The 14,634-nt window shown below is 47.2% G+C and overlaps 1 protein-coding gene across 1 annotated transcript in view; it reads left to right on the forward strand.

Annotated features, from left to right (window-relative positions):
- The window catches only part of smad3b (SMAD family member 3b), a 119,079-nt gene that overhangs the window by 102,782 nt on the left and 1,663 nt on the right, over positions 1 to 14,634 (forward strand). Inside the window, exons 6-8 of the mRNA XM_038813310.1 lie at positions 2,323 to 2,535; positions 8,551 to 8,688; positions 9,506 to 9,650. Coding sequence (XP_038669238.1) covers positions 2,323 to 2,535; positions 8,551 to 8,688; positions 9,506 to 9,650 — 496 coding nt within the window. The remainder of the gene's footprint in view (positions 1 to 2,322; positions 2,536 to 8,550; positions 8,689 to 9,505; positions 9,651 to 14,634) is intronic.

Here is a 14,634-nt window from a genome sequence, read left to right on the forward strand (position 1 = left end):
GGATTCAGTGACAGTTAAGGCATTGAATGTCATGGGGTGATAGTTTAATTCTCTCTTATTGTAGATGGTTACTGCCTGGCATTTGTGTGGTGAGAATGTTAATTGTCACCTGTCAGCCCCAAGCCTGGATATTGTCCAGGACTTGCTGCATTTGCACGTGATGTGGAGATGCTGGTGCTGGACTGGGTTGTAAGAAGTCTCACAAGACCAGGCTGAAATCCAACAGATTTATTTGAAATCACAAGCTTTCGGAGCGCTGCTCCTTCATCAGGTGAAGTGGAGGCAGGCTGCCTCCATTTGTACATGGACTGCTTCAGTGTCTGAGTAGACGTGAATGGTGCTGAACATTGTGTAATCATCAGCGAACATCCTCACTTCTGAACTTGTGTTGGAAGGAAGGTCATTGATGAAGCAGCTAAAGATGGTTCGGCCCAGGACACCCTGAGGAACCCCTGCCGTGATGTGTCCGGGACTGAAATGACTGACCTCCAACAACTACAACCAAAATCCTTTTGTGCCAGGTATGACTCCAACCAACGGAGAGCTTTCCCACAGATTCCAGTTTTACAAGGACATCTTGATGTCATACTTGATCAAATGCTGCCTTGATGTCGAGGGCAGTCACTCTCTCCTCACCCCTGGAGTTCAGCTCTTTTTTTTTTGTCCAAGGTCCTATCTGCCTCCTCAGGCGCTAGCAAAGATCTCATGACCATTGCTTTGAAGAAGTGTAGGGGAACTATCTAGATTTTCTGGCCAATACTTAACCCACAATTAATGTCATTGAGCAGGTGGTGTTGTTATTGCAGTTTGTGGGATCTTCAGAACCATAGAATCCCTACAGTACGTAAGGAGAGCAATCCGACCCTCTAAAGAGGTCTTTAGCTAGACCCACTCTCCCGTCCTATCCCCGTAACCCTGCATATTTATCATGACCAATCCCCCTAACCTGCACATCTTTGGACTGTGGGAGGAAATCAGAGCACCCGGAGGAAACCCTCACAGACCATGACTAAGGCCGGAATCGAACCCGGGTCCTTAGTGCTGTGCATAAATGGTCACTGCATTTTATAGTAATAATCTTTATTGTCACAAGTAGGCTTCCATTAACACTGCAATGAAGTTACTGTGAAAAGCCCCTAGTCGCCACATTCCGAAGCGCCTGTTCGGGTACACTGAGGGAGAATTCAGAATGTCCAAATTACCTAATAGCACGTCTTTCGGGACTTGTGGGAGGAAACCAGAGCACCTGGAGGAAACGCACGCAGACACGGGGAGAATGTGCAGACTCCGCACAGACAGTGACCCAAGCTGGGAATCGAACCTGGGACCCTGGCGCTGTGAAGCAACAGTGCTAACCACTGTGCTACTGTGCCGCCTACCTTTTATGAAAGTTCTTTCATTGCAGCTGATCAGCGAAAGATTTATTAGGACCGTTCCCAATGATCAGTAAGTAGCAGGCATGAATTCAAGATGATCACAAAATGTTATTCATGGGGAGATTTGACAAAGAATGGTGCGTATTCGTAATTTTCTTTTGCTAATCATTGTTCAAACAGTGTCTGAGAAATCTTTAAAAGGAGGATTTGCTGAATAAAAAAGAGAAATATATATTTTTTGATAAGTTTAGAATACCCAATTCATTTTTTCCAATTGAGGGACAATTTAGCGTGTCCAATCCACCTAGCCTGCCCATCTTTGGGTTGTGGGGATGAAACCCACGCAGACACAGGGAGAATGTGCAAACTCCACATGGACAGTGACCCAGGGCCGGGATCGAACCTGGGACCTCGGCGCCTTGAGACTGCAGTGCTTCCACTGCGCCACCGTGCTGCCCAAAAAAAGAGAAATATGAATGGTTATGGGAGAGATTGTAGGAGAATCATAGAATCCCTACAGTGCAGAAGGAGGCCATATGGCCCATTGAATTTGCACCAGCCCTCCGAAAGAGCAATCTACCCAGGCCCACCACCCAGCCCTATACCCAGAACCTAACCTGCGTATCATTTGATGCCAAAAGGGGCAGTTTACCACGGCCAATTGGAAGTGACCTGGATAACTTGTGGATATAGGCTAGTGCAGACTGAATGGCCCGTTCCATTGGACGGCAATGGTTTGAAACCTCATATTATTCGTTTGTCGACTCTGTGACTCTTAAGGTGAACACTGGAAAATGAGAAGCCAAGAGCAACTTGTGGCATGGTCAGGACATTGGTAGCGTTCTTACAAATTGGGCGTTGAAACTTGGGTTTTGAAGGAGTAAAGCAGCACATTTATTTGAAGGTCTCGTCTATTGCATAAACGTTCTGTTCTTCTCTTTTGCAGACCTGCAGCCGGTCACCTACTGTGAGCCAGCTTTCTGGTGCTCCATCGCTTACTATGAACTGAACCAGAGAGTGGGGGAGACTTTCCACGCCTCACAGCCCTCTCTCACAGTGGATGGCTTCACTGATCCATCCAACTCCGAACGCTTCTGCTTGGGGCTGCTGTCAAACGTGAACAGAAATGCAGCAGTGGAGCTGACAAGAAGGCACATTGGTAACGGACTGCATTGGCTCTTGTAATTCTTCCTGATGGCTTTAGAATGATGCCCTCATACACAACACCTACACATTGCACATGGGTGATGCTTAATTCCCATGCGTTCCTGACTGACCATCCGCCTACCACGTTGACTCGCAACAAGGGGAATGGAAAGCGTAGCATCTAGTGGTGTTGTCACTGGACTAATAATCCAGGCCTAGTAATACCTGGACGGCACAGTGGTTAGCACTGTTGCTTCACAGCGCCAGGGACCCGGATTCAATTTCCAGCTTGGGTCACTGTCTGTGCGGAGTCTGCACGATCTCCCTGTGTCTGCGTGGGTTTCCTCCGGGGGCTCCGGTTTCCTCCCTCATGTCCCGAAAGACGTGCTTGTTAGGTGAATTGGACATTCTGAATTCTCCCTCCTTGTACCCGAACAGGCGCCGGAAGTGGCGACTAGGGTATTTTCACAGTAACTTCATTGCAGTGTTAATGTAAGCCTACGAGTGACAATAATAAAGATTATTATTATCCAGACACCCTGGCTCTGGGGACTTCCAATCCCACCACGGCAGATGGTGAAATTTGATTCAATAAAAATCTGAATTAAAAGTCTAATGAAGACCATTGTCGCAAAAACCCATCTGGTTCACTAATGTCCTTCAGGGACAAAAAACGGCCATCCTCGCCCAGTCTGGCCCATTCCCCCATCACCCCTGTGTTCACTGACCTACATTAGCTCCTGGTCTAGCAACACACTTGATTTAAAAATTCTCATCCGTGCTATGAAACCTCGCCATTGCCACCCCTATGTTACTCTAAGTCTGGCCTCTCTGCAATCCCGATTTATTCTTTCTCCATCATTGGCAGCTGTGGTTTCAGCTGCTTGTCCCACCCCTACGCCAACTCTCTCTCCTTGAAACCTATTCCCTTGACACTCCCCTAATATCTCTCTGCATGGCTCGGTGTTAGACTTTGTCACTTACACTCCTGCGAAGCTCCGTGGGATGCCTTTACCATCTTTACCATGTTGCAGTTTCTGTACAATTGCAAGTTGTAATTGTTGCCATGAGATGACCGTGTCACCTCAGCAACTTTGTGGTTAAGGGGGATTCACACTGTGGTTTCAGCACCAACACTAATCTGAGAGCGTGAACCCATAATAAAGCCTGAACTGACGGCACACACCACAGCAGAGTGAGGTTCCTCCTCCAGGGGATCTCGCTCTTCTTTGCTTCACGATAACGTTAGGCCCTAGCTAAGGACTAGCGTGTGATGACGGCGCCATTGAGGCGAAGCAAGGTCACTTATCATAGATAGAAGATATCATAGAATCAACAGTGCAGAAGGAGGCCATTCGGCCCATCAAGTCTGCACCGGCCCTTACAAAGAGCACCCTACTGAAGCCCACGTATCGACCCTATCCCCGTAACCCCCACTTAACATTTTTTGGACACTAAGGGCAATTTATCATGGCCAATCCACTGAGCCTGCATATCTTTGGACTGTGGGAGGAAACCAGAGCACCCGGAGGAAACCCACGCACACACGGGGAGAACGTGCAGACTCTGCACAGACAGTGACCCAGCCGGGAATCGAACCTGGGACCCTGGAGCTGTGAAGTAACTGTGCTAACCACTGTGCTACCGTGCTGCCCACTTCACACACGTTATTTAGTGGTGGGCCAAATTCCAGGGGGTAAATGCTCTGCACAGTCCTGGGTTTCATCTGTGGTTTGCGTTGCATTACCTGAAATCATCACGTGGTCGGCTTGCGAAGATTCATAGAGTCATAGATGTTTACAGCATGGAAACAGGCCCTTCGGCCCAGCTGGTCCATGCCGTCCAGTTTCTTTCACTAAGCGAGTCCCACTTACCCTCATTTGGCCCATATCCCTGTATACCCACCCTGCCCACGTAACCATCTAACCACCCTCCAAAGGACAAAACCGTACCCACCTCCACCACTGCCTCTGGCAGCCCGTTCCAGATGCTCACCACCCTCTGTGTGAAACAATTTCCCCCCTGGTCTCTTCTGTATCTCTCCCCTCTCACCTTAAACCTATGCCCCCTAGACTCCTCCACCTTTGGGGAAAAGATGTCGATTATCTATCTTATCGATGTTCCTCATTATTCTAAAGACCTCCACAAGATCATCCCTAAGGCTCCTACGCTCCAGGGAAGAAAGTCCAGCCTCTCCTTATAACTCACACCATCAAGTCCTGGTAGCATCCTCGTAAATCTCCTCTGCACTCTTTCTAGTTTAACAATATCCTTCCTATAATAATGTGACCGGAACTGAACACATTATTCCATGTGTGGTCCCACCTATGTCCCGCACAACTTCAACAAGATGTCCCAATCCTCTATTCAATATTCTGACCAATAAAACCCAGCCTTCTTCACCACCCTGTCCACCTGAGACTCCACTTTCAAGGAGCTATGAACCTGTACCCCTAGATCTCTTTGTTCTGTAACTCTGCCCAACTCCCTGCCATTACGTGAATAGGTCCTGCCCTGATTTGATCTACTAAATTGCATCACTCCATATTTATCCAAACCAAACTTTATCCATCACTCACCGGCCCACTGGCCCAATTGATCAAAATCATGTTTCACCCCTAGTATCCAAAATATAAGAACAAACGAAGAACAGTACAGCACAGGAACAGGCCCTTCGGCCCTCTAAGCCTGTACCGATCATGATGCCTGCCTAAACTAAAACCTTCTCCACTTGCGGGATTCCTCTATTCCCATCCCATTCATGTATCATCAAGATGGCTCTTAAACATCGCTATCATACCTGCTTCCACCACCTCCCCCGACAGCAAGTTCCAGACACTCACCGCCCTCTGTTTAAAAAAAAAAACAACTTCCCTCGCACATCTCCTCTAAACTTTGCCCCTTGCACGGTAAACTTATGTCCCCTAGTAATTGACTTGATTGACTTTTCCACCTTGGTGGTCGGGGGGGGGGGGGGGGGGGGGGAGAGAGCTTCTGACTATCCACTCTGTCTGTGCCACTCATCATTTTGTAAACTTCTAACGGGTTGCCCCTCAAGCTCTGACATTTAAGTGAGATCAAACCGTGTTTATCCAACCTCTCCTCATAGCTGATACCCTCCATACCAGGCAACATCCTGGTGAACCTCTTCTGACCCTCTCCAAAGCCTCCACACCCTCTTGCTGTGTGGCGACCAGAATTGTGCGCAATATTTCAAGTGTGGCCGAGCTGAGGGTCTGTACCTTGAGAATGAGCAAATTAACCAGCTGAAAGGTTTGTGTGATGTCCTCACCTGGGTATTGCTGAAGATGAGGCTGGACTCAGCTGTGATGCAGTGGAGTGTGCGGGTCCCCACACAAAGAGTAAGGTATTGCCTGAGGTGGCAGGGTGGAGAGCGGCAATAACATTGGACCATGTCCCTCGAATAGTTCGGTGAACGAGTGGGGAGCGATATCGGCACAAAGAATGGTGCAGATTCCATTTCCCCATTGAGGAAATGCTGCCCCCAGCCTGTGCCTCCCTGTACGCAGTAACTGGGATAGTAGATTTTAATTTCCAGAGATGGTGAAAGCCATGTCCTCACCAGCAGTAAGAGATGGCAAACATCCCTTCTGTCATGATCGCTCTGCTCACTGACCTACTTTAGCTGCCAGTTGAGCAATGCCTCGGTCTTTAAATTGTCATTTTTTTTTCAATTCTCAGAGAATTGCTGGAGAGCCCCGAAATGGGGTTTGCGCCAGGCACTGAACAGTGCACGGTAACCAGCCTGCACTTTTGAGGTCAGATTCCTCCCCCCACTCCCAACCTTTGACTAGCTGTCCTAACATCTCCTGATGTGCCTCCGTATCAGACTCAGTTTGTTAACGCTTCTGTAAAGTCCCTGGAGGTACTTTACTATATCTAAAGGAAGTATAAAAGTTTATGCTGTTGCCTCACACCAGTGTGGTTGATTTCTAACTGGTGCCTGATGTGGCCTAGCAAGCCTCTTGGCTGAATCAAATTGCTTGCCTTGGCTGAATCAAATTGCTTGCCGTGGTTAAAGGAGGTGTTCCAATAGCACATTCTCAGGGCAACTAATAATGAACAGTAAATGTCAGCCTAGGCATTGATGCCCACATCTATTGAATGAATGGTCAAATATTGACGGGGGATATTTATTTGATGAAGGACAGGGAGTTCTCCTGGATTCCTAGCCAACATTCCTCCCTCAGCCAATATCTCCAAAAACAGATCGACTGGCCATTAAATATATAAATGCAAGCTCTTTCTTTCTGTATGTCTCATTGTTTAAATCAACTGCAGCCATCCCTCCCTTTCTAATTAAAAAGGGGGTTATGTTTCCCTCAGGGAAGAGAACTGTTCTCTCACCAGCATTCTTCCAGTTGTTTAATTTGATACTTTAAAGTGCTGACGGGAGACGACCTATGAGCAGAACTCCTCCTGTGTCGGCATGTAAGCGAAGCAGAGAATGGTTGGTAGTTCTCCTATTTTCAAATGTGGCACAGCAACAGGAGGTGATGAAGAGATGCTGTTGCGCAGGTGTTTTTGGGCAAACCTTCCCATTAAACACACCTGTATCAGAACTGTTGAGAACAGAAAAGTTAACAGTTGTCAGATTTCAAATCAAGAGTTGTTCACCTGAAACATTACCTTGAGCCAAAAGCATACAGGTGATTAGAAGCGACGAGCTATGTCAGTCTCGGACATGGGGAACAATCAAGAAGTACTTCACATATTCTCCTCTTCCCTCTGGTCTACTGTTTTATTACCTTTCTCTTTCTCACTTTGCAGCTCACCTGATTATGGGATGTGCAGGTGTTCTCTCTTGTGGCTATGGCAATGCAGTATTCACTTAGTGAAAGCCGTCTATTCGAACAACAGGGTCAAAAGTTGGTCAGTTTCTCAGCCCACGTTAATAAGATCCATTTACATAGTAGCAATGGGCGGCATGGTAGCACAGTGGTTAACACTGTTGCTTCACACCGCCAAGGCCCCAGATTCGATTCCTGAGCTTGGGTCACTGTCTGCGCGGAGTCTGCACGTTCTCCCCGTGTCTGCGTGGGTTTCCTCCGGGTGCTCCGGTTTCCTCCCACAAGTCCCGAAAGACATGCTGTTAGGTGAACTAGACATTCTGAATTCTCCCTCAGTGTACCAGAATAGGTGCCGAGTATGGCGACTAGGGGATTTTCACAGTATCTTCATTGCAGTGTTAATGTAAGCCTACTTGCGACAATAATAAAGATTAAAATTAAGATTAGTGATGAGTAGGTCGCTGAAAGGTGAGTCTTGTGTATCAGATTGTGGTTTGATGACAAAGACTGCTGCCAAGCACAGGAGAGATTATTGGCCCATTGCATGGGCCTGTTTTAAGCTTCTGACAGCGGAACAGACTAAATTTGGCCAGCTGCTGACGAGGTCAGGTGAGGTCCAATCCCAGGACACTCCAGGAGTTCAGGGTCAGCCACTGAAATTAAGTCTGCATGTGTGCATTTCTATGAGGATATGTTAAGGCCTTTTGAAGACAGTAAAAAAATTTATTTCTTATCTCACTTAGATTTCATATTAGTTCTTTCCAAATATTTAATTATCAACCCTATAGGCAGCACAAGTGGATAGCACTGTGGCTTCACAGCGCCAGGGGCACAGGCTCGATTCCCGGCTGGGTCACTGTGCGGCGTCTGCACGTTCTCCCCCTGTGTGCGTGGGTTTCCTCCGGGTGCTCCGGTTTCCTCCCACAATCCAAAGATGTGCAGGTCAGGTGGATTGGCCGTGCTAAATTGCCCTTAGGGTGGAAGTGAGGGCTTAAGTGGGTCGGTGCAGACTCGATGGGCCGAATGGCCTCCTTCTGCACTGTATGTTCTATGGTTTCTTCAAGTTTGCACACTTGGGGTTTGTCAACAAAAGGATGATGTCTAATGCAGCTGGGTTCTTTTAAGGACCCACTGTTTAAAGTGGAGCAATGCCGAAAAGGCCCCATGCTTTGCCTTGAGCTGTGTTTTTGACTGTCCGTGTATCCTGTGTATTCCAGGCAGGGGAGTCAGGCTATACTACATTGGGGGAGAGGTCTTTGCCGAATGCCTGAGCGACAGTGCCATCTTTGTTCAGAGTCCGAACTGCAACCAGCGCTACGGGTGGCACCCTGCGACAGTTTGCAAGATCCCGCCAGGTAACTGCGACGGAGTGGATTTCCCGTATGCTGCCATCTGTCAAACGGGGGAAGGAAACTTGTGGGCCGATGGTGGAAGCAGGGGAGAGGAGCGCTTCTGTTCATTCTACTACCCTGCTGGTTATTCACAAATATTCTTGCATAGAAATATGACCGGACAGATAATTCTCGCCCTCACTGAGCCTCGCTGCGTTGGGCAGTGGTACAATCGAGTGGCGTGCAGTCCCTTGTGACACACGAGTTTACTCTGTTCTTTGAGAAGGGGCAGAGACTATGATCCAGGGCTACATGTTCCTGAGTGCTGAGGTCATAATTGGCGCAAATGTAAGTCAAAGACACAATCCATCTCTTAATTTGTGCTGGGACTGGTTTCGTAATCCACTTAACAACCCTTGTGGGGTTTCTGATGCACTCCTTAATGGAACTGTTGCAAACTACTGAACAAATGTTAGATTTAAAGGCAAGTGGTATGACGGTTCATATTATTAAATAACAGATTCCCAACAGTGAGTTGCAGGCTGGATTCAGGTGGTTTATAAGTGGAATAACAGTTACCCAGGAGTGAGCTACAGGCTAGAATTTAATCAAGGGGTTTAGATGCTTTATTACTGGAATAACATTTACCCAAGAGTGAGTTACAGGTTGGCACTTAATCAAGAGGTTTAGATGGTTTGAATAGGCAAACTCAAGTACTTGGCAGGGAGCTGCAAGCTGGAATCAGGGTGGTGGGGTTGAAATTTTGTTGGAGGAGAACGGCATTTTTTTGGCAGGTGCTGTGCATTCTGATCTGCAATGAGTTTACCCTCTCCCTTAACAGGCTGCAACCTCAAGATCTTTAACAACCAGGAGTTCGCAGCCCTGCTGGCTCAGTCAGTGAACCAGGGGTTTGAAGCGGTGTACCAGCTGACCAGGATGTGCACAATCCGAATGAGCTTTGTTAAAGGCTGGGGCGCAGAGTACAGGTATTGTTTGCAATCTTCAATGCCAAATGCATCTCGGCCTTTTTAATAATGCAGGGCCCTGGCAGTGAAGGGACCCGGGGCCTCAAGACGCTCATGGCCGTGTTGTTGGTTTGTATATCTTGCAATCCAAGCAGGAGTCTCAGTGCTCAGTCCAGAGAGCAGCTGGGGTGATTGCTCTGCGGGGCTCTCTGCCAGTCGCATGCTGGGAATGGCTGATTGCAGGAAGAATGCCAGTGGAGTCCAGGGGTGTATTTACTCTGTATGTGTTGGGACCACTATTATGCAGTGGGGGTGGGCCTCGTACTTTGCATCTTTCTAAAGCTGCAATATTATTGAATGGTTGTATTAGGGCCACAGGCAGCCATGGGGCAGGTTTCACACAGATGGTGGCAATCCTTAAATACACTTGCTGCTTTTGCTACTGTAAGCGGACAGAGGGATCCATTTTTTTTTAATGAAAGAGCAGCAATATAAAATGGCTGTACATTATATTTCCGAAACCACCTTGATCAACACAACCGGAGGCCCTGACTTCAACTCCCTGGGCCGTGCACTCTGAAATCCCCCCCCCCCCCCCCAAAACTTTCCACCTCTTAGTTCCTTTTAAGATGCTTCTTAAAACCCAGCACCTTGAAAGAACTTTTGACCACTAGTCCTAATATCTCCACAAGCGGCTTTGATTATCGCTCATGTGAAGTGCCCTGAAATGTTTTTTGCTGCATTGAAGTCGCTGTGCAAATGCAGGTTGTTGTTGAAATATATTGTCCAAAATAGTGACCGAAAGGAACAGATGGAGATAAAGCTGTGTTGTGTCTGTGTGCAAACACGATAAGGTCCATCCCCTCAAACGCATCCCCCCCACAAAGTTTACATTGTCAGATATTGAGTTCATCAGCCTTCTGTAAATTTAATTCTAGTCTTTAGGGGAGGGGACACACACACACACACACACACACACACACACGTCTGCTACATTACGCTGTGTAATTTTGCACAGTAATGTTTCCAAATTAGCTTGGTAATTCAAGATATATTTCCTTTTGCACATTTTGTGTTTAGCAGGCAGGAGGGAAGCAGCAGCTCTGATTAGCAACTCCCTCCCACCCTCCAAATCTACCAGATGTTGGGAGACTTGGCTGCTTCTCCCAGCATTCAAATAACAGCCAAACTCCAAAGTGTTGGCTCCCGTCCACCTAGATAATCACAACCAGATGCTAAACGTGCACAGAAACACACACACACACAGAAAAACAAACACACAGAAACACACACACACAGAAATACACACACACACACACGCACAGAAACACACACACACACAGAAACACACACACACAGAGAACCACACACACAGAAACACAAACACACAGAGAACCACACACACATAAACACACACATAAACACACACACACACAGAGAACCAAACACAAACACACCCAAACACACACACACAGAAACACACACAGAAACACACACAGAAACACACACACACACACAGAAACACACACACACACACAGAAACACACACACACACACAGAAACACACACACACACACACAGAAACACACACACACACACACAGAAACACACAGACACACACACACACACAGAAACAAACACACACACAGAAAAACACACACAGAAACACAGACACAGAAAACACAGACACAGAAAACACAGAGAAACACACAAAGACACAGAAAAACACACGCACACACAGAAACACACGGGGTGCATTGTAATCAAGTGGGGGTGGGGGGGGAGAAAGAAACGATTGTTAATTATTCAGAAAGTAGGCAAATAATCCTCAGGGTTAATCCTGCAGCAACTTCGTGCACAAAGTGAAAAGAAGTTTGTTCCAGTTCTCCCCACCATTCCAAGGAAACTCTGATCTTTGTCAGCCAAATGGTGGTTCTCTGTAGTGGATTTTTAAAAAATTGCCTATTAAAAATCCAAATCAATCTCACCAGCCAGATCATGGTTTAAAATGTAACTTTAGCAATCTCTTTAAAAACAAAATTGTGCTCCCCCAGCTGTATTCTGTTGCCTGTACCATCATAGAAATAAGAGGAGGCCATTTGGCCCTTCGAGCCTGCTTCCCTATTAATTATGATCATGGATTATCATCCACCTCGGTGACCTGTTCTTGCTTTCCTCCTATCTCATTTGATGCCTTTATCCCCAAGAGCTATATCTGACTCATTCTTGAAAACAGTGTTTTGGCCTCAACTGATTTCCATGGTAGAGAATTCCACAGGCCGACCACTCTCCAGGTAAAGACATTTCTCCTCATCTCAGTCCTAAATGATTTACCCCGTATCCTCAGACGTTGACCCCTGGTTCTGGACACCCCCACCATCAGGAACATCCTTCCTGCATCTACCCTGTCTCGCCCTGTTAGAGTTTTATAGGTTTCTATGAATTCTGCCCCCCCCCCCCGAGTAAATATTATGCGCTCCAGTAAATATAATCCAAACTGACTCGATCTCTCCTCGTACGTCAGCCATGCCAGGAATCCGTCGATATCAAGAACCTTCATCCTCCAGTAAGACCAAAACTGCGCACACTATTCCAGGGTCTCGCCAAGGCCCTGTTTAATTGCAGCGATATCCCTGCTCTCACTACGAAGGCCAACATAATATTTGCCGCCTTCACTGCCTGCTGCACCTGCATGCTTACTGTCAGGGAGTGGTGTACGAGTTACAGGATTTTCACCATGTTAAAGGACACCATCTTCACTGTGCCATCCAGCATCTCGATCAGGGAGGGGCAAGGTAGGGCTCGGTGAAGAACATCTGAATGAGGAGCAAGAGTAGGCCACTCGGCTCATCGAGCCTTGTCCGCCATTCAGTTCGATCCATGGCTGATCTGGTTTGGAAACTCAACCCCATATTCCTGTCTTTCACTCACTTGTTAATCAAGAATCTATCTACCTTTGCCATAAAAATATTCAAAGACTCTGCTTCCATCAAATTCATGACTTTGAGAAAATAATTCGCCGCATCTCCATCTTACTTGAGCAACCCCTTATTTTTAAACAGTGACCCCCGAGTTCTAGATTCACCCACAAGAGGAAACATCCCCCCCCACATCTACCCTGTCAATACCCCTCAGGATCTTAAAGGCTTCGATCAAGTCCCCCCCCTTGTTCTTCTAAACGCTAGTGAACACAAACGTAACCTGTCCAACCTTTCCTCATAAGACAAGTTGACCAATCCAGGTATTAGTTCAGTAAACATTCACTGAACTGCTTCTAATGCATTTACAACCTTCCTTAAGGGCGGAAGGTAGCACAGTGGTTAGCGCTGTTGCCTCACAGCGCCAGGGTCCCAGGTTCGATTCCCGGCTTGGGTCGCTGTCTGTGCAGAGTTTGCACGTTCTCCCCGTGTCTGCGTGGGTTTCCTCCCGTGAGTCCTGAAAGACGTGCTTGTTGGGTGAATTGGACATTCTGAATTCTCCCTCAGTGTACCCGAACAGGCGCCGGAATGTGGCAACTAGGGGATTTTCACAGTAACCTCATTGCAGTGTAAGCCTACTTGTGACGCTAAGAAAAGATTATAAGAAGAGCAGTATGGTACACGGTACTCCAGATGTGGTCTCTCAGCGCCCTATACAACTGAAACATAAATACTTGCTCCCCCTCCCTAGAAGAAACAATAACATTCAATTTGTTTTCCTAATTACCTACGGAGTAGATGGGCACCCTTTCAGATGAACAAACGTGAGGTGGTCTTGGGGGCCGTATTTGTAGTTTGTGCCCTCGCTGATTTTTACCTGCAAGTGGAGATGCCTGGAACAAAAACCTTGACTGTCTATATGAAAACGTGGATGATTGGTATTGTAGGAATCTCGCAACCCTGAGAGTGGATGTTAAAGTGGAGTTCATGTTGAGTCTGCCTTAACTGATAAAAGGACATACTATTTATCACAGAGATTACATTTATTTAACTACAAAAATGGATCAACACAGCTAGACCTGTCCTGGAGTCATCAACTGCCCCGGCTGGCTAGATTGATAATCTCCCTAACTTTGATAAATCTTCAGATATCTTCTTTCTATTAGGCTAAATTTCATCTCTCCTGGCTGATTGTAGTATAGAATGGTGACCATAATTCATTTGTGATCTTCATATACAGACCTTAATGTTTGTTTTTTTTCAAAAGTGTCTGTACCCCTTGTTATTTGTGGTTGGTTCAAAGTTAAGTGGGCTTAATGCATCGGGTGGAATTTAATGTACTCCCCCAAGGTAGGTTTGGAGATGGGAGGTGCATTTAAAGTGGGGGGGGGGGGGGGGGGGGGAGACCTGCTGCCTTCCTGTCTCTGCTGCCTTCCTGTCTCTGCTTCGATTAAGTTCACAGTAGAAAGGGTCATTGATGGCCTTCCCATCGAATGTCATTTGAGGCCCTTTAGTGGGCAATTAATTCGCTTAAGGGCCTCATCCCACCACTTCTGGTCTCGCCAGACTGGGAGCTCGAAAAACAAACTCTGTCAGGCTTCCTTGTGGGCTTCTGGGAGGGCATGGGTACCTTCGTTCAAAGGCACCACCTGGTGCCTGATCGAGGGGCCTAGCATTGAGAAGGTGGGGGTGCGCTGATAGCCAGCCCCGTGTCCTCGCTGCCAACCACTATGTCACCCTGATCCTGTCATTACTTGCCTGTGGTTTGGGTCCCTTGAGAGGGTGCATTACTGGCGGTAACCACTGTACCCATTGGCCCATCTGAGCATCGCACAGCTGCCAACCTCTGATTGGCTGGTACCTCTCAAGGGTGAGCTTTCTGCCCTCGGGTTCCTTGATCTCGGAGAAGTCCTAATGCTGCCCAGTTAAGTGCCCAATTGGTACAATACGGTAGGGCTTCTTGAAAGGAGGCAACATGGAGCTCTCACCGACTGTCCTGCCAATGAGCGAGAGACCTCTGTCGTCACCATTAAATTCCGCCCATGGTGTGTTATTTGCTACTATTAGTCAATGGTACCGTATCTTAC

The sequence above is a fragment of the Scyliorhinus canicula genome, chromosome 12, assembly GCF_902713615.1.
Source record: "Scyliorhinus canicula chromosome 12, sScyCan1.1, whole genome shotgun sequence".
Lineage (NCBI taxonomy): Eukaryota > Metazoa > Chordata > Chondrichthyes > Carcharhiniformes > Scyliorhinidae > Scyliorhinus > Scyliorhinus canicula.